The sequence below is a fragment of the Nelumbo lutea genome, chromosome 4 (assembly GCF_056320005.1).
Source record: "Nelumbo lutea isolate HS-2025 chromosome 4, American lotus-T2T, whole genome shotgun sequence".
NCBI classification, from domain to species: domain Eukaryota; kingdom Viridiplantae; phylum Streptophyta; class Magnoliopsida; order Proteales; family Nelumbonaceae; genus Nelumbo; species Nelumbo lutea.
Genome location: NC_142687.1, coordinates 9,281,691 through 9,301,807, shown reverse-complemented (window position 1 = coordinate 9,301,807; position 20,117 = coordinate 9,281,691). Strand labels below are relative to the sequence as shown.

Sequence of the window (20,117 nt, the reverse complement as noted above, 5' to 3'; positions counted from 1 at the left end):
CAGTAGTTCCAGGGAAAAATAATTGATTAGTATATAAATTAAAGGAATCAAATTGATACATTGCGGCCCATCCCAAGCCAAGTCCTTCAATGAAACTTAAAACAATGGAGCTGATGCAAAACTAAGCTTAACGGTTAAACAAATCTATTAATTTGTTAAGCAATCCGATTGGTGGCCAACCCATTGACTTGTGCCTCATTTGCCAAGCTATAGTTTTTAAGCGGCAACTCTCTCATCAGAATTAGCCTTCTTGTTTCATAATATTTTATCTTTTTAGGCCTGGTTCCCTTTTCGGAAATCACTTATCTGTGTTTTATTCATGTCCTTTTACTCCTCCGATAAATAAGAAAATGACTTTAGTGTCAAAAAAAAAAACCACACACAATTTTATTCCATTCCAATGTTGTTAATTTCTCCATGGTGGAATTTTGTATAGGAGATTAATATTACTTATTCAGGTAAATGATACTTAAGGAAGTAAATTTTCATAGGTTTCACATAAATCTGAAAAAAAAAGAAAAACATAAATAATTTAAGCCATGTATGTTAAAAATAATTGCTTATATTTGCGTTTGACATCCAATTTTTTCAAATACTTACTTTTTTAAATAAGGATTATAGCGGATAAAGACAACTTTTAGGCTCTAATATCAATAAAAGTATTATCAAAATTTTAAAATATATTAATTTTTTAAAAATAATATCAAATAAAAACAAAAACACTATTCATTTTCTTCCTCTTACAAACCATTCCACCTGCCACCTCCGCCCACCTCCATGTCTGCCTCTGCGCAAAGCTGCCACCTCCACCCACTTACGACAAAGTTTGATCAAATACGTTTATGACTGTAATTAAAATCTTCTGTAATCACTTGTTGCAGAATTCAACTTCACCAGTGGAGCATACAACGTGGCCCAAGTGACAAAAGAAGGATTCGATTCCTGCAACAGCAGCAGCCCTATCGGCTTCGTTCAATCAACCAGCTCTGTGAGAATCATCCTCAACTCCACAAGGCGAGCACTTCTACATCTGCACCTTCATCCAGCACTGCGCGTTTGGCCAAAAGTTAGCCATTAACGTTACTGCCGCTACGGCTCCGACTCCCACCCGTTCCAGATCACTGGCAACTTACATGGTCGGAGACAGCTTGGTTTGGCTTGTCCCTCCAGGTGGCTCTATTGCATAATCCACTTGGGCTTCTGGGAAGACCTTCATGGTAGGGAACACTCTCCGTAAGATTCTAATTACCTCATGGGGTCTTCTTCTCCTGACGTTTGGCTGAACAATTAATTAATTAGATAGATAGATACTATGGTTTTCAGTGAATCGGTCTCCAATTCACCATTGCGCAACATGCCGTGGCGGAAGTTACCAAAACAGCTTTCGACAACTGCGATGCCAGCAGCACTATCGGTCCCGTTCAAAACAACGGCCCGGCCACAATCAGCCTCACCTCAGCAGGCAACACTTCTACATCTGTACATTCAGCCAGCACTGCGCGTTGGGTCAAAAGCTGGCCATCAACGTCACAACTTCCACCACGACGGCCACTCCGCCACCATCCAGCATAGCTAGATTTTTTTTTTCATGTTTTTAGGTAAGACTAATTTTGAAAAGAGTGCAAATACAAATATATTATATATTCAATATAAATGGAACAATTAGAGATACAAATATGAGGTTTTGCACTGAATATATTTATATTTGCATTCTTCCCAAACTGAGTTATATAAATATATAGTGTAAATAAAAGGTTTAAATATCTGTACTCTTCTCAAACAGAGCTGTACCAATATGTACAGTATAGATATAAGGTTTAAATATTTGCATTTGTACGAGCCTTATATGTTTATTTTCATGTATTCTTAGGATTATTGGCCATATTATAATCGTTATTGGAAAAGTCTAGTTTCACTATTCCTTTCCACAAACTCACTGGTTCCATAGGTGCTAAGAGTTGCGTAAACTTGTTTTGTTTTATATTAGTTCTCGTATTTTATTATGGCAGCTCTTTTTGGAGCCAAATTCAGTGTACGTCTTTGGTCCATCAACACTTTCTGACAGTTTAATTTCTGAGCATGCAAAGATGCGATGCAAAAAGGTTATGTAGAGTTGGGATCCCGTGCTTAAAAAAAAGAAAAAACGTCCCAACACTTTACCGATATGATCTGCACGGCACATCTCGCGTTAAGAGTGGGATTCACTATAAAATTGCGACCCGATATGTATGACATGTGTGGTGTTCTACGATGCTGGGAGAGTGTTGGAGCGTATTTTGTTGGCATGTAATCTGGACTCGATTATATGTTTGGGATGATGATGGATTGGGTCAGGCTGGGCCCACTGGATTTGGTTCAATTCGATTCAGTCCAATCTGAGTTTATTACAAATGAATGAAGTCTAATTCAATTTAATGTTCAGATAATTTAATCTGTTCAAATTCATTTTAATTTAGATTGGTTTCAACTCAACAAACTTGATCCATTAACAATTATATTCTTATTTTATATCAATAGACCAGATATTGGCTTAATCTAACTGAATCCAATATAAATTTATTAGAGACGAATCAGGTCCAGTCCAATCTAATAAATATTTTGGATCGGATTGGTCCAATCCAATTGTCTTATTGGTCCGACAATCCGTTCAATCCAATCCAAAATCAGTCCATTGATATCCTTAGCCCTGGGTTTGGAATCTAGGCCTAAGCTTAGCACTACATACTAGGCTTTTTCAGGCCTATGTATATATGTATTGGGCATGTAAAAAATTTAATGTATAATGTATATTAAATTTTATATAATACAATTATTACATTTTTTTTTGGTAAAGCATAATATAACGTGTAAAAAATTTTTATATCCGAACGTTTCTTGGTTGGGGTTGGGCCTGAACCCATATTATATGTAGGCCTAGGCTAGGAATGATTAATCTTGTTCACTCAAAAAATTACTCACATTGACCATTTTAAGGGGTGTTCTTTAATGTGAATTGTTTTTCAAATTTTCAAAACAAATCAAAATCATCTGATCAGAAAATAAATTGATTCTTGAAATAAAAATACTGAGGTTGTGTTTGGTTCGCAGGAATAAGGGTTTGGAATCGGAATCGGAATGGGCTATTCTGATTCCAATTGTTTGGTTGGGTGGAATCGGAATACCATTCCCATTCCTGCTGGAATGACATTTCCACATTTGAGGGAATGGCCATTTCCTGCCCCTCTCTTTGGGGATGAAATCTCATTCCTATTGATTCTAATTCCCATTCCCATTCCTGTTTGAACCAAACAGACTATGGGCATAGACCATTCAAATTCCAACTACAAACCAAATGGACCCTGAAACACATGCCATTATTTGTATGTGTTTGTTTTTTGTTTCAAAACTGAAACAACATAACATGTTATTGAATTTCTGGTTTGAAAATTCATGTTTTCATCCAATGATTACTTATTGTTTCTCATAAATCATACAATATTTGGACTTTAAATTTTGTTTTGTTTTTTTTTTTTGTTTTTTGTTTTTTGCTTTAAAAAGCAGGGAAATTGTCTAAAACTCACCATGACTTTTTAGCATTTCTCTTAAATTCACCATAACTTCTCAAAACGTTCAGGAAACCTCATGTTAGTAACTTGAAGTTAACCCAAAAACCCATTTTTAAGCTTTCTTGGAATACTTTCAAGTAGCACAATGAGAGAAAAACGTCTCTCCATGAGTAGAAATTTTATATACAATGTAGTTGGGCATTTAAGGGCATTTAATCATAAGAATATGTTTAATAAGACTAACTCACCATCCAGGGGCATTTTGGTCATGAAAATTACATTTACATTGATGTGGGCAACTTCTTCAATGTACACTAACAGTGCTCTAATGGATGGTGAGTTTTGGAAAACAAAAACTCACTGACATGGGGTTCCATAGACGTTTTGAAAAGTTAGAGTGAGTTTTATACAATTTCCCTTAAAAACAACAATTTGTCGTTTTTAAAGGAGTCCAAACCACCTACCAACATAACGCGTTCCAACCCTTTACCAGCATGACCTCACACTGCACATCTCATACATGGCGGATCCTAATCTCATGCTCATATGTTCAGTGTTAGAGGGTTGGTAGAAGATCTCAACTATTTTCAAGGACATGAGTGATTTTTTTTGATGATGGTGATAGTAGATTCTTTGTCACATTTTTTGTTTAATATGATGAATATACAATATTATAAATGTGCTCAAATATTTTTTATATTTTTTGTATTTTTATAATTTTGTGTGTTTTTATCTTTTTTTTTTATTTTTATTATTTTTAATTATGATATCAAGGATTGATACACTTGGCCATCAATGCAATTAAACAATTTCCCATCTCTAAACATGTGCATTCAGAGGACTCTTGGTTGTGGATTTATGAGAAGACTGGTTCCTTTTCAGTCAAATGGACCTTCAAGTTGATCTCTCCTGGTAGAAGTTCTGGAAATTGCATTTGTATCATGGCGTTCAGCTTTTCATTTGGAAAGTTCTGCACAATGGACTCAAGACTAGAGACAGGTTATTTTCGACTAATCATGAAAGCTATTGTCCATAGGGATGTAACGAGGTGGAATCTGTTGAACACATTTTTTCGCACTGCTCATATGCTCGTGCAGTTTGGTAGGGCTCTCCATTGTGTTGGCGCCCTGAACTTAGTGTTGGATCTTCATCATTAATTGATTGGCTCCAGGGTTGCATTCAAAATGTATGCATCAGTAATGAGCAATCCATGTCTATCTTTCTTATTACAGTCTACATTTTATGGCAATTGTGGTATGCTAGGAACCAAATCATATTCCAAGGAGTGGCTTCTACCCCTTTTGAGGTAATTAAGTCAGTCCTCTCAAATGAAATGAATGGCTATTGGCTTCTGCACACAGGGTTAGTGTTGAACATAACATGCTGTCACAAATGGAATATAATTGTCGCAGGCTCAAGCGGAGATTTTGATCTTTGTGGATGGTGCGGTGAAACATAAGAAAGCAACTAGTGCTTGGGTTTTGGTTAATAAGAATACTGAAGTTTTTGGAAGCTGGAGTTGATGCTTTGGAGGTGGTAGATACTGAATATGCCGAGGCCTGGGCTGTCTATTACAAGTAGGGGTGCTCGCGGTTCGGTGAACCGTGGGCCTTTTTTTTTTTGTCTGAATCGGTATTATCGGTTTTTGAAAAACTGGTAATTGAAATTGAATTGAAATCAATTGATTAATCGGTTGATCAGTTTGGTTAATTATTGGTTTGATTCATCGGTTTTTTTTTTATTTTTTTATTTTTACAATATATATTATATAAATATATAATAAAAATTATAAATATATATGAAATATTATATTTTAAATAATAAATAATATATCATATATTATAAATATATATATATATTTATATATAATGCATATTTATTAATTTATAATAAATAAAAAATATTATATATATATATATATATATATAATAGAAATATATGTATACTGATCGATTCGGTTAACCATCGTTTTTTATATTGATTAACTAAAACTGAATCAATATTTTCGATTTTTTTAAACACCAAACCGAAACTGAACCGGTCAATTTGATTAACCGATTTTTTCGATTCGGTTTTGATCGATTTTTTTTACTCACCGCTAATTATAAGGCAGTTCTCCCTGCTGAGAAATAACTAGCCAAGGTGATTCACATTTTGGGAGATAATTCAACAGACATCAACTGCTTGAAGAGACGCATCACTTTTTGCTCATGGCGTAGTAAACCAATTATTAACGATACTCTGTCCTTGTTCTCAGATTTATATGCTGTGTCTTTCTTTCATGTTAAGAGTCAAGAAAATGTATTAGCTCATAAACTTGCTACTTCTTATAGGGATGGTGGGTTATCTCAGACCTGGGTTGACTCAACGCCCCCCTGATGTTATTGTTTTTGTTCTTGGTGATTTTAATGCTTAAATCTGATATGTTGCAGCAAAAAAAAAAAAAAAAAAAGCAACTTCTTTTTGCTTCTCGAAACAAAACACGATTCAAATTTTGTTTCTTGAGGAATGGGTCGGGTATTTTCATTCTAACTTCTAAGCACTGTGCGATCCGAGCCTCTCCTTATCTTGAACTCTGGAATACACTCCTGCCACTTGAAAGTTAGATTCACATGAAACCAAACATATGCCAGATAGTTTACTTACCCTTGAAAGCGAGCTGTTATGAAATGTGCCACCACAGGTGATCTTTTGCTCCTTTTTTTTTTTTTTAATTTAGATGGCCACTGAGGCACCTCATTCCAATGACCAAAAGAGAACAAGGTGTCTTTTGTCTTTCTTGTGATGGTAGGCAAAGTGTAAAAATTACTATTTTCTTTGATTCTATGTTCTGATGGGTTTAATATGTTCACTTTCACTACGTTTATTTCTTGTTTTAAGTTCTGAATCCTTTTCATTTCCATGAAAGGTTTTCAGGTTATGAACCGAGTCTGTAGGTGTCTGCTGAACCTCTGTTCATATTCATATCAGTGACATCAACATCATGCAACCAAAGCCATTGGATTATGATTCGATTAATGAAAATGTGAAAAAGGTTGCATATGCTGTTAGAGGCGAGCTCTATCTTTGAGTTTCTGAGCTTCAGAAGGAAGGAAAGAAGGTGGATATAGTTCTCTTTTTTAGATCAAGATATATATAGTTCTTCTCTTTGGTCATCATTATTTTAATTATTGGCATTGTCTAGCTGCAACTTTAGGGAATGGGCTTTGACTTGCTTTTCACTGGTTGTACAGTAGCTTGTCATTATATTCCTGTAAAATGTGAACTAATAAAGTGGCACATTTTGTAGTACTAATCGTTATATGAATATACAAGTAAGTTGGTCTCTGATTACATTATGATACTTTAACCTAGCTAAATTATAGGAGTATATAGATGTTTCAAATTTTGATTTTGATTTATTTCAATATTATTCATCTTTTTATATTTAATGGCTCCTTTTTTTCTTAAATGTATGCTATTCGCCCTTCTTACCTTTGCAGTTGTCTTTTGCAGATTATTTTTACAAATGTTGGCAACCCTCATGCTCTAGGACAGAAGCCATTGATCTTTCCTCGGCAGGTTGTTTAACAATTTGGCTATGTTTGGTTTGAAGGAAAATGCAGGGAAAGGTAGCCTTTATGTTCCCTTTTTCTTTACTCTCTTATAGGAATAATCTGTTTTAATCTTCAAATTTATTAGTTTGAAGAATATGTATTTAGCTTTATGAAATCTTTACTGAAAATTAAATGGAAAATTGTTTACAGAAAATTGTATTCTTTTAGCTCGGATATGCTCTATTCTTGGTATGCCTGACCCACCATTATTGTTTTTGATATGCAATAATTCTTATTGTAGGTGGTGGCTCTGTGTCAAGCTCCATTTTTATTAGATGATCCTAATGTGGGACTCATCTTCCCAGCAGATGCTATTGCAAGATCCAAACATTATCTTTCAATGACATCGGGTGGTCTAGGTATGATATATCTTGCATATTATGTTCATGCATGAAAAAGAGTTTACTATTCGAGATATCACCATGTTCTATCTTTTGTAGAGAACTTGGTCTTGATTAAATATGAAAGGAGTGGGAAAGACCATAAAATGAAATATAATATGAATAACCTACTTATGCATTATTTTTTGAAAACTTAGGTGCCTATAGTGATTCTGGATGACCTCCAGGAATAAGGAAGGAGGTTGTAGAGTTCATTGAAAGGCGTGATGGGTATCCAAGGTGTTAGAGCTAACTGAATAATTCATAAAAAAAAAAGAGCTAGCCGAATAAGGGTAGATTAGTCAATTGACTTCTGTTAAGTTATGTGCTTATGTGGCAGTCTTTATAGAGACTTCCTGTCCCATACTTAAGTGGGGGCAGTTTAGTCTTTATACTACTAATTAGAGCCTAATCAATATTAGGGGTCGGCTAAGAGGGTTTAACCTATTAAGTTCGATTGTTCTTTCATCTTCTTCTTCTTCTTCTTCTTCTTCTTTTTCTTCTTCTCCTCTTCTACTGGTTCGGACTACTGTAGCAACAGAGAAAACATGGTATCAGAGCAGGACGTTGCCCTCTAATCTCCTCACAGATTCATGACCTGCTCCTTTCTATTCGTGGCCTCTTCTTTTTCTTCTTTTTGGGCTGACAGTGGAGAACACAGGTTCGGCCTAGGTCTGAGAACACCTCAGTTCCTCTTTCTTTGCGCATAACCTATTTTTTTTTTTCAAGAGAACAACTTTAGCAGTGAATGGTCGATTGAAGCTCTTAAAAGAAGGTTGGTTACCTCCTTTTTTTTGTGCTGCTGATATTTTTGGGTTGAAAGTCTTCAAAAAATCTGTGAGGACTGATCAGAACCTAGAGAACTAGGTTGTTTGTTGCCTTGGTTCTTGGAAAAAGGTCCAAGAACAGGCTATGTTTATAGTGGCCGAATGGTGTAAGGGTTACTGCAGGTGGCCGAATGGTGTAAGGGGTACTGCAGTGGCACTAGTTGAGTTTTCTTTGGACTTGTAGTGCCCTCTGAAAAAGGTCAGACAGGTCTGCACCATGTGTGACAGCTATGGCTGTGTGATGGTGCTTGTGAGTAAATGCTGAATTAATGTCAGTGTGATTCATGGTTTTGTGAAATCAGTAGTGGTGTGAACAAGAACAAAAGCTTGTGTACCTATCATTGTGTTTGGGGACTGCTGTAGTTTCTGGAACATCAAACTCCTGACAACAGTACTTAGTTGGTGACTGGGAATTAAGATTAGAAGCAACATCGGAAGAGCATCATGGCAGCAATTGGAAATGGCTGTAGTGATCAGAAACCTAGTGTGGTGTTTCCCTTTGACTATCTGGGTGTACAGATGACTTCAATTAAACTTAATGGTAAGAACTATGTTCCATGGGCCAAGTCAGTAGAAGTTTTTCTCAAGGCAAAGAGGAAAGTGAAGCATGTGAAGGAAGATAAACCACCAGCTGACTCTTCAGGGTTTGATGATTGGGAACAGGAAGATGCTCAAATTATGACATGGTTATGGAATAGTATGGAACCCAAAATAAGTGCCAACTTTATGTTCTTAGATACAATTAAGGACATATGGGAACATGCCAAGTAGCTGTATTCTGGGCAGGATAATACTACAAGGGTATATCAATTCTATCAGGAGTATTTTGATTTGTAGCAAGGGAATAAAACCTTAGAAGAGTACTATGCCAATATGAAGAACCTCAGAAATGAACTCAATGTCTATCATCCCCTCACTCCAGATGTTAAGGTTCAACAACAACAGAGGGAACAACTAGATGTCACTAGGTTCTTAGTGGGGTTGAAATCAGAATATGAACCAGTTAGGGCCCAAATATTAGGGGGCTCTATTCTTCCTACACTTGAGGAAATGTTTGCATGACTTCGTAGGATTTCTTTGGGACCTATAGGGAATCCCACACAGTCTGACAGATCAGCATTTTTGATAGCCAGAGGAGGTGGACGTGGTACTAAAGGGGGAGGACATGCCTCCCAAGGAGGTCGTGGTGGTTCCGTATTTGGCCGTGGTGGTGGTCGTGACTTAGGGGGAGGTCGTGGCAAAGGAAAAAGTGACTCTACAAGGAATTGTACCCATTGTGGCAGGGACGGACATTCGGTAAATTTCTGTTATGATCTCCATGACCCTCCTTCTACATGGGCCAATCATGCTGTAGCTGGTGGGGTTGATGTCAGTGATAACCAACAAGCAGATCTAATTCCTTCCACATCTACATCTGTTTCCGGGAAGGAGATGGTGAGTGTACCGCGTGATGAGTATGAGTGGTTCCTCCAGACTACTTCACAACATACTATTGCCACCCTTGCCCACTCAGGTATAGCTTGTCTATCATCCAAACCCTCTCCCTGGATCATTGACTCTGGAGCCTCTGATCACATGACCGGGACTCCAGGTGTGTTCTCTTCCCTCTCTGAAACTTCCACATCTCAAACTGTTACCTTTGCCAACGGTTCCTCTTCTCCCATTTGTGGTGTTGGTAATGTTGACACGACTTCTCTCTCTTTATCATCTGTTCTATATGTCCCCAAATATCCATTCAATCCCAAATATCCATTCAATCTTATGTCTGTTAGTAAATTAACCAAGACTCTTAATTGCTCTATTACATTTTTCCCTTCATTTTGTGTTTTTCAGGATCTCAAGACGGGGAAGAAGATTGGTGGGGGGCATGAGGCTGGTGGATTGTATTACCTTGACGGTGGTGGATCGTCAGTTGCACTTCAGACTTCTCTCATTCCTCTACAGTGGCATTGTCGACTAGGACATCCATCTCTCAAGGCACTCAAGATACTGGTTCCGTCTTTGAGTCATTTGTCGTCGTTACAGTATGAGTCGTGCTAGTATGGGAAACATCGTCGTGTTTCCTTCAGTCCTAGAGTTGAAAGTCGTATATTGAGTCATTTTGCTTTGGTTTATTCAGATGTTTGGGGCTTGATCAAAATAGAGTCTTATAATGGTTACAAGTATTTTGTCACTTTTATTGATAATTGTTCAAGGATGACATGGATTTACTTAATGAAAGAAAGGAGTGAATTATTTTCCATTTTTCAAAAATTTCATGCTGAAATACGTACACTATTTGGTGTTCCAATCAAAGTTCTTCGTTCAGATGATGGTCGTGAATACTTTCTTACTTCCTTTCAACAGTATTTAGAACAACATGGCATCATCCATCAAACTTCATGTGCATCCACTCCTTAACAAAATGGGGTGGCTGAACAAAAGAACCGTCATCTCCTTGAAACTGCTCGGTCTATTCTTCATCATATGAGTGTTCCTAAACGGTTTTGGAGTGATGTTGTATTTACTGCGTGTTTCCTCATTAATCGGATGCCCTCCTTCATTCTTCATGGTCGGTTTCCCTTCTCTATCTTGTTCCCCACCTTGTCTCCCTTTCCATTAACACCACGTATCTTTGGCTATGTGTGCTTTGTTCACAATTTGAGTCCTGGAATAGATAAGTTGGATGCACGCTCCATTAAGTGTGTCTTTCTTGGCTACTCTCGGACTCAAAAAGGGTACAAGTGTTACAATCCCATTACTCGGAAGTGCTATGTCTGTCCTGATGTCACATTTTTTGAGTCTGTCCCCTTCTTATCGGGACCTGAAGTATCTGTGTCTCCACCTTTGCTTCCTCTTCCTCTTCCTCTTCCAGTCCGTGATCCCGTTCCAGGTGTTCCTGTTGGGATTGACCCTTCACCTTCTCCTGTGCAGAGCCCTACTGAACGGCCATCGATCCAGCACGTGTATACTCATCGACAGACACCAGCTCCTCCTCCAGCCTCTACCTTGTCTGCGGATCCTGTTGTTGCTCCTATTCCTGAACCCTCAGGACTTGATCTACCCATTGCTTTACGAAAAGGTAAACGTAGTTGTACCCTCCATCCCATTTCCAATTTTGTTTCAGTATCTCGCCTTTTCGCCTTACATCGCCAATTTGTTTCACTATTGTCATCTATTTCTATACCTAAGAATGTGTAAGAGGCTCTTAGCTCACCTGGGTGGCGGCAGGCAATGGAGGAGGGACTCTTTGTCCTTCAGCATACTCACACGTGGGAGCTCACTACTCTTCCATCTAGTAAGCATGTTGTGGGTTGTAAATGGGTATATACTGTTAAATACTTGCCAGATGGTAGTGTGGAGCATCTGAAGGCTAGACTTGTTGCTAAAGGTTATTCACAATTATATGGAGTTGACTATATGGAGACCTTCTCTCCAGTGGCTAAGATTGGCTCTGTCCGTGTGTTAATTTCCTTGGCAATTGTGTATGATTGGCCCTTGTTTCAAATTGACATTAAAAATGCCTTCCTTCATAGTGACCTTATGGAGGAAGTATATATGGAACAACCACCTGGGTTTGTTGCTCAGGGGGAAGATGGTAAGGTGTGCAGACTGAAAAAGGCAATTTATGGTTTGAAACAATCGCCTCGTGCTTGGTTTGTGAAGTTTAGTGAAGTGGTGAAGAATTTTGGAATGAAACAATGCCAGGTTGACCACTCAGTGTTCAGCTATGATTCAGAAGCCAAAAAGATTTTATTAGTGGTCTATGTGGATGATATTGTCATAACTGGTAGTGACAAATTGAGAATCAATAAACCAAAGGTCTTTCTGCAAAATCATTTTCAAACAAAAAACCTTGGGACATTGAAGTATTTCTTGGGTATAGAAGTTGCTAGATCAAGACAAAGTGTAAACCTGTGCCAAAGAAAATATGTTTTTGATCTACTGGATGTAACAGGACTGTTAGGTGCAAAACCAGCTGAAACTCTTATAGAACCAAATGCTAAGTTGAGCAGTGATACAGGGGAAATATTTAATGATCCTGGAAGGTATAGACGGTTAGTGGGGAAGCTGAACTATTTGACTATCACGAGACCAGACATCTCCTTTGCAGTCAGTGTGGTGAGTCAATTTATGCAGAACCCTCGTATACCTCACTGGGATGCAGTTCTTAGAATTGTAAGGTACCTGAAGGGAGCTCCGGCCTGTGGGTTATTGTACAAACCAGGAGGAAAACTTGAAGTAATTGGGTATACAGGCTCTGTGTCTGATAGAAGATCTACTACAGGTTATTGCACGTTTCTTGGAGGAAATCTTGTGACATGGAAGAGTAAGAAGCAGACGGTTGTGGCTAGAAGTAGTGCTGAAGCCGAGTACAGAGCCATGGCACACACTACATGTGAATTAGTATGGCTTAGGAATCTCCTACAAGAAATCGGGTTCTCCATGGATAAACCTATGAAATTGTACTGTGACAATCAAGCTGCACTCCACATCTCATCCAACCCTGTTTTTCATGAGAGAACAAAGCACATAGAGATTGATTGCCACTTTGTGAGGGAGAAGGTCCTTACTGGAGAGATAAGCACAAAACATGTGGGCTCATGTGATCAGTGGGCAGATTTGTTTACAAAAGACTTAAGCTTAGGGAGAGTGAGTTATATATGTAACAAGCTAGGATTATATGACATATATTTCCAGCTTGAGGGGGAGTGTTAGAGCTAGCCGAATAAGGGTAGATTAGTCAATTGACTTCCGTTAAGTTATGTGCTTATGTGGCAGTCTTTATAGAGACTTCTTGTCCCATACTTAAGTGGGGGCAGTTTAGTCTTTATACTACTAATTAGAGCCTAATCAATATTAAGGGTCGGCTAATAGGGTTTAACCTATTAAGTTCGACTGTTCTTTCATCTTCTTCTTCTTCTCCTCTTCTACTGGTTCGGACTACTGTAGCAACAAAGAAAACACAAGGTAATAATGTTAGGTATCAAATCTTCTGTAAAAGTTTTTGGATTCCTAAATTATAAGCTGAATTGCTTAATGCATTTGGACCCATATGCAGTGACCCAGAACTCATATATCTCACAGATGTTGCAAGCAAAGGGGTAATGCAGATCTTGAATACCATCATCCGTGGTGAAAAGGATGGGGTGAGTCCTGACTCCTGAATGACTCCGGTTCGATTTGAATAAGCTTTTGTTTTTGAGCTTTGGGCTGTGGGAAACAAAAATGAACCAAAAAGTGTTTTGAGCATTTCGTAAGAATTGCTTTTAAAAGCATTACAATCTAAAGCCAAAGCACTTTTAAGCCTCAACCTCAAAGCACAAAACTAAAATTGGAACTTTGTGCTTTTGGGCTTTAAAAGCACAAATCCTGAAGCTTATCCAAACACAGCCTTAGCCAATATTTTTTTTTTCCTTTTCTCCTTGGTTGCTGCAAGAATGCTTCTCATCTCATCTCACTTTTTTCTTATCTTCCTTCTCTGTTTATATGTGGAGGATACTTGTCTCTCTATGTTCTGTTTACATGCAGAGTTTACTTTTCTTTTTCCTATGCTTTCTAGATTCACTTTGGTGGATAATCTTATTTGGCAGATTTTGGTCCCAGTACCTCAATATCCACTGTACTCTGCTACAATATCTCTATTCGGCAGTTCTCTTGTTCCATATTACCTGGAAGAGACAGCAAATTGGGGTCTCGACATTAATAACATTCGTCAGTCAGTTGCACAGGCTCATTCTAGAGGAATAACAGTGAGTGCACCTTCATCATTCCAATAAAGCACAGAAAATATTATTAGCAATCAATACCTAAGGTGTGGTTGGCACTTCACTTGATGAGATGATCCATGGTTAACTCAGGTTACCTGAACCACTAAAAAATTTTTGAGAAGTCCCTATGAGATAATTGAATGGTCAAAATATAGCATCAGTCTCATTAACTTAGTGAAGTTTCAAGAAGTTTCTTTTAAATTCATTTGCTTGAAAAGGCTGCCAACATGATGTTAGCTTGAACCAAGGGTAAGATGTGGGCTGCAATTAGGAACAGGCAAAGGCTCTCATTAAACAAGTTATGACTGCCCTGCTGTGTTCATCAATCATTGGCTTAAAAATTCAGACAACATAAAAATTGTAAACCTTTTCTGTTTTTTGGTCAAATGAGTGATAAACATATAGGGCATATGCAATAGGAGTGCACTTATTGGAAAAAGAGCTAGGTTCAGGTCCTGAATATACTGAAGAGCAAACTCATTTTATATATAAATCCTAAGCTACATGGGTACTTCAAAACAGGTCCCATGTCCATGCCACATCCTTCAATTTTTTTTTTTGGTGTGTGTGTGTGTAAATTTTATGCCAGTATCTCTTCCATGCTTGTGTTTGGATAGTGCAACAATATGAAAATCTAAACTTGTTCACTGGCAAACAATTTATACCTCTTCTTTTCTGTCTTACCCATCCAAAGAGCCATGAATAAGGCAACTTTGTAACAAAGAAGATTTTCTATGGGATATTCATCAAACGGTAACAGTTAATTCTATATTGTTGCATATGGACCTGATATTTTGATATTAAATTGGATTCTTTAATGTTCTTCTCCCGGGGGGGGGTTCTGATTAAAATATAGGAAAATTCCTCAACTGTTGGTCAGTGTATAAAAAAAGTATACAGGAGGGTAGATATCTGACTTGATTGATTCAGGTGAACCATAGTACAGTTATTGAAAAGCTTTTCTGTCTTCTTCAACTTGCACATATTGGAGACTCTGATTATCACTAAATTATTTCTTATGTAATGGATTTGATCAGGTCCGAGCTATGGTAATTATAAATCCAGGAAACCCTACTGGTCAGTGTCTGAGTGAAGCTAATCTAAAGGAAATACTACACTTCTGTCTCCAAAAACTTAGTCCTGCTTGCAGATGAAGTTTATCAGCAGAACATATACCAAGATGAGCGTCCTTTCATAAGTGTAAAAAAGGTATAGTATTTATGGTCCTTGGCTCCTTGCCCTTAATTTTTATTATGTGCTTGAGAGCGGCTCTTCCTGTTAAAACTAACTGGTCTGCAAACACTTCAAGGTTTTGATGGACCTGGGCCCACCCATAAGCAAGGAGGTCCAACTCGTGTCTTTTCATACAGTCTCCAAAGGATATTGGGGTGAATGTGGACAACGAGGAGGGTACTTTGAGATGACAAACATTCCCCCAAAGGTCTACTTCTTTCCTTTAACTGCTTTAAATGGTCTAATTAAATTGTGAGAATTTGTTACTGATTTATAGTTTATAAGGACATCCTTAGGCAATTTTTATAGTACTGAAAAGGTACTATTCCTAAAACATGAATTTGAACAAATATGCAGATTTATTGATTACCAGTTTGTTACTTGTTAGGTAACCATACCTTTTCAGTATCATGGCAGGACTCTCATCATTATGTCCTATTTTATATGTTCTGGTTAGATTTTGTTCACCATACCAGAGAGTCATAAGGATGCATATTTGATTGAACTATAGAATTGACTTTTATATTGTAACAAGGGGCATTGTCTAATGTTGGTCTGGCTATCTGGGATCTTGAGAGGGGTGAACTGGATAGAGACCTACCACCAAAATTATCTGCATGACACAGTCACTCTCAGACTAAACTCATGTTCTTTTGCTTACCAGCCTGAGATTTTATGATATAACCAAATTTTATGAAGTCATTAGAAGGAATCTAGAAATAGATCCCATAGGTGAGAAAATGAGAGAAAGTAAACTAAGTCACTAAGATGGTTTAATCACATGTGAGAAGACCATCTAACAGCACCCACAAGAAGTGTTCTGTCAGAAATTGAAGGGGCTAGAATAGAATGGGGCAGACTGAAAAGGACATAGGTTGAAGTAGTGAAAAATGATTTAAGCATTCATAATTTAACAATGGACATGGCACTGAACAGAATGAAATGGAAAAACAGGATTCATGTAGCCAAACCCAAATAGTTGGGACAAGGCTTAGATGATGAAGAATGAAAGAAAAAGACAATGTTAAGATGGATCCCTAAAGCAGGTAGGAGTAGGACTGACCGGCTTAGCTGGTGAGTAGAGACTTACACAAGGCCTACTGGCCATACCATGGAACTTTTCACCTGCTTCTATTCTTTGGGTTTAAACCTGAGTTTCCTCTGGGAGAGATGCCATATGACTATTGAAGGAGGAGGTGGTTAGCACATCAAGGTCAGTTAATTTGTAACATTACAAGCCATTTGTCTAATATAAGAAAACAGCCTGGACCAAGCAAATATTTGGAGGGATTTAATGCTTTATAATTCAGATATTGTTCTATCTGTTCCTCCCTCAATAAGATAAAAATGATGTAACACAAACAAATTTAAGCTGTCATACAAGGTAGGCCTAATACAGATATACCATTAGGCACATAACATGGTTAATTCATGCTTTTTTTTGGAGGCCTAAGCCAAATTTCATTTCACCAACATCAAATATCTCAATATAACAGAGTCCTCCCTCAAAATTTCAAGGATAGAAGTTGGAGGATTGTCTGGCCAAGTGAAAAACAAATACTTATCAAGATGATAATGTGCTAGCACATGAGCAAAATGTTACATTCATTTGGTTGATAAAAATGTGGGAAACTGTACATGAAAGAAATCTTTAGCACTGCATGGTGACAACCACAGGCCAGTTATTAGCTTAAGGAATTTAGATAACCTTATGTTGTCAGGTTCTATCTGTTATTGTTGGTCCATTCTTAAAAGTATATACGATGATTACCTTATATTTCCTCCAATATCAAAGTATTCATGCCAATATTTGGTTGTAAGTTGATTCCTTCCTTAGTTGGGATAAGGCTTGGGTGATGATGATGATGAAGTTGATTCCTTCCTTCTAGCAAATGAGAAAACGAGACTTCCACTTTGAGGTGATTAAAAGTTGAACTAAGCAGTACTAGGTTATCGGTATTCATCTTCTTTCTGTTAAATGTTAATCTGTTGTTGCAGACTGTTGATGAAATTTATTAGGTTGCATCCATATCACTCAGTCCAAATGTCCCCACACAGATCTTTGTAAGTCTCCTATCCCGAAAAAATGAAATTTGCAAGTTATACTGCAGTTACATTAGTTGGATTCCTGGAATATTTGTGCAAAAAGTAAGATTAATTTACTTAAGCACAGACTGCATAGTATGGTTAATTTCTTTTAATCCCTAGAAGATTCTATTTTGTGGTACTATTGGGATTGCCCCCATTTTCTCTTATTAGACCTGTTAAACCTAATAATTATTTTTTATTTTCCCTGTTTTTTACATTTAAGCCTGATGGTTAACCCACCCAAGCCAGGGGACATTTTGTATTTGAAGTTTATTACAGAGAGGTATGATGGCTACAGTTCAACTCCTGTAAATCACACTTTTCTCCCTGCAATCTAATTTCTTTTGTTGTCAATTTGTCTGGTTGCAGTTGAATTCACTGCCAATACATTTTTTTTCTCTTCATAGAAAGTACGGACGATTTTTATTTGATCCTGACAGATTAAGACTTGTTTTGATATGCAAGATGAAATATAATGTTAACTGTTGTAGCCTTGTAGGCCATATAATAAAAGGTTTTCTAATGACAAAGCAAGGTACAAGGCTAAACAAAGGGTGACCATTGTTGGCCCAGGCTATCCAGGATCTTGGTGTGAGACTGGATATGGACCTAACCTTGTGCATTTTCTTTTACAAAGTGGAAGCTCTCAGACTCGAATATCATTCTTGTCAGTCTTAGATTTTACCATTGCACCAAGCAATGGCCCCTTAAAAGTACAAGGATAAATATTTTGTAATTAACGATTTAGAGGCCATTACTTGGTGTAATGGGTGTAATGGTTAAATCTCAGGCTAGCAAGTGTAGAACATGGATTTGAGTCCGAGGGCAGCCACTTTGTGTGAAGAAATGCCAGAGGTTAGGACCATACCTAGTCTACCCCTCCCAAGAACCCAGGTAACTGGGGCCAACATTGGGTGATGGCCTTTTTTTTTTATTTTTATTTATGTTTTCCTAATTTCATTAAGGAATTTTATTAATTTGTTAAGCACATGCATCTATAATGAAGACATACATGCTAATCAAACTGTTATAACAAATGAGTGGTGGCCTTTAGATTTGGCCATAACCCACTCTCTTGTCTGATGATGATAATTGCTCTTTTGTGGTACTTTTCCAGCAGTTTTTCATCTTTCACTATTTCTTTTTCCCATCTGGAGGATGCGATTGATTGGATGGTCATGTTGTCTGCTTAATTTCAATTTTGGGAATGTTAATTCTCATGGGCTGGACTGATGAATGTGTCACCATACAGTTCCAGTTAGCATTCTATTATTTGACAATGAACTAAATACATATTTGAATTTTGAACTACAAAATATGCAGCAAAGCTACCCTTGATTCATTAGGCTGTGTTTGGAAACGATGTAAATAAGTGTGAATGCAAATATGAGTGTAAAACGGTTCATATAAATTGCAAACTTGGGTTAATTTTGCACTGACAAATTTATCTTCTTAACAAACAGACTTTTAGCTGTAATGGATGCAAATATGAATTTCAATAAAGCATATGCTTTTTTTATCAAAAGCCCACTTGAATGCAAATTTACTTTTTTTTATTGGTGTACTTTTACATCTTATTATCAATGTAAATATGCATTGGTCTGTCATTTTGTCAATGCATGAATATAATGTTGCCAAACACAGGGAAAAGTGAACCAGAGTGCAAATTTACCCTGAACCGGGATTTACACTCCATTTGCATCGTTTCCAAATGCAGCCTTAAGAAGAAGAGCACACATTGTCACTGATGGATTCAACAGCTGTAAAAATGTTGTTTGCAACTTCACAGAAGGTAAATAACAATTTCAGGGCAATCCTTCTTCCATTTTACACATTAGTATCTTCTTACAGTTTGTGATATATTTCCTTAATCTTGAGATATCGGCTACTTATTAAAATACCGGTTTCAGGGGCTATGTATTCCTTCCCACAGATGCGTCTACCACCAAAGGCAATTGAAGCTGCCAAAAGGGCTGGAAAAGTTCCTGATGTTTTTTACTGTCTCAAACTTTTGGAAGCAACAGGCATCTCCACGGTCCCCGGTTCAGGTTTTGGCCAGAAAGAAGAGTACTTGTTAATTGTTTTGTTTTCTTGAGATATTCTTGTGCTCTCTCGAAGATGCTTGGGTCTCTTATATGTTTTTGAGAGATCTTGTTGTGTATATCCAAGGGGCATTTATATTTTCATTTCTTGCAACAAATTAATTTGAAATGTGGTTGATTCATTTGCTTCTTTTATAGGGCCTTCCACTTAAGGACAACCATTTTGCCAGCTGAAGAAGATATGCCTGCAATCATGGCCAGTTTCAAGAAGTTCAATGATGAGTTCATGGAGTAATACGAAGACCACAGAGGCTATTCATGGATGTAAAGAGACTCTAAATATCCCAATTTTTATTATTTTCTCCAGCTCTTGAAATTAATTAATGTACTTATTATTAACCTTTTACACTTTATCCTATCTTTGGGTTAATAAATCTGTCCTTGTTTTTGTAAAGTATATTGGCTGTGAATCATCTGGTTTATTGTTTGCCTTCATGATACAAAAGGAGTTGTCCTTAACCAATCATGGGGATTTTTTTGGTAGAAAACAATCATGTAGGAAACAAAGTCAAAAGGAAATTTCTGAAGCTAAGACTAAGGGGTTGTTTAGTTCCATTGCCATTTATTAAATAAACGTTTTGTACATCTTCCTTGAG

At 37.2% G+C, this 20,117-nt stretch overlaps 1 protein-coding gene across 1 annotated transcript; it reads left to right on the top strand.

Moving 5' to 3' along the window:
• The first annotated feature begins 4,486 nt into the window (after positions 1–4,486).
• AOAT2 (alanine-2-oxoglutarate aminotransferase 2) lies at positions 4,487–19,918 on the top strand. Its single transcript, XM_088983465.1, is given in 13 exon segments — positions 4,487–4,663; positions 4,778–4,851; positions 7,450–7,500; positions 13,390–13,477; positions 13,922–14,080; positions 15,136–15,221; positions 15,223–15,307; positions 15,408–17,250; positions 17,330–17,395; positions 17,643–17,702; positions 19,064–19,211; positions 19,330–19,467; positions 19,660–19,918. Coding segments are annotated over 8 exon segments (900 nt in total). The 3' UTR covers positions 15,588–17,250; positions 17,330–17,395; positions 17,643–17,702; positions 19,064–19,211; positions 19,330–19,467; positions 19,660–19,918.
• Positions 19,919–20,117: the final 199 nt, after the last annotated feature.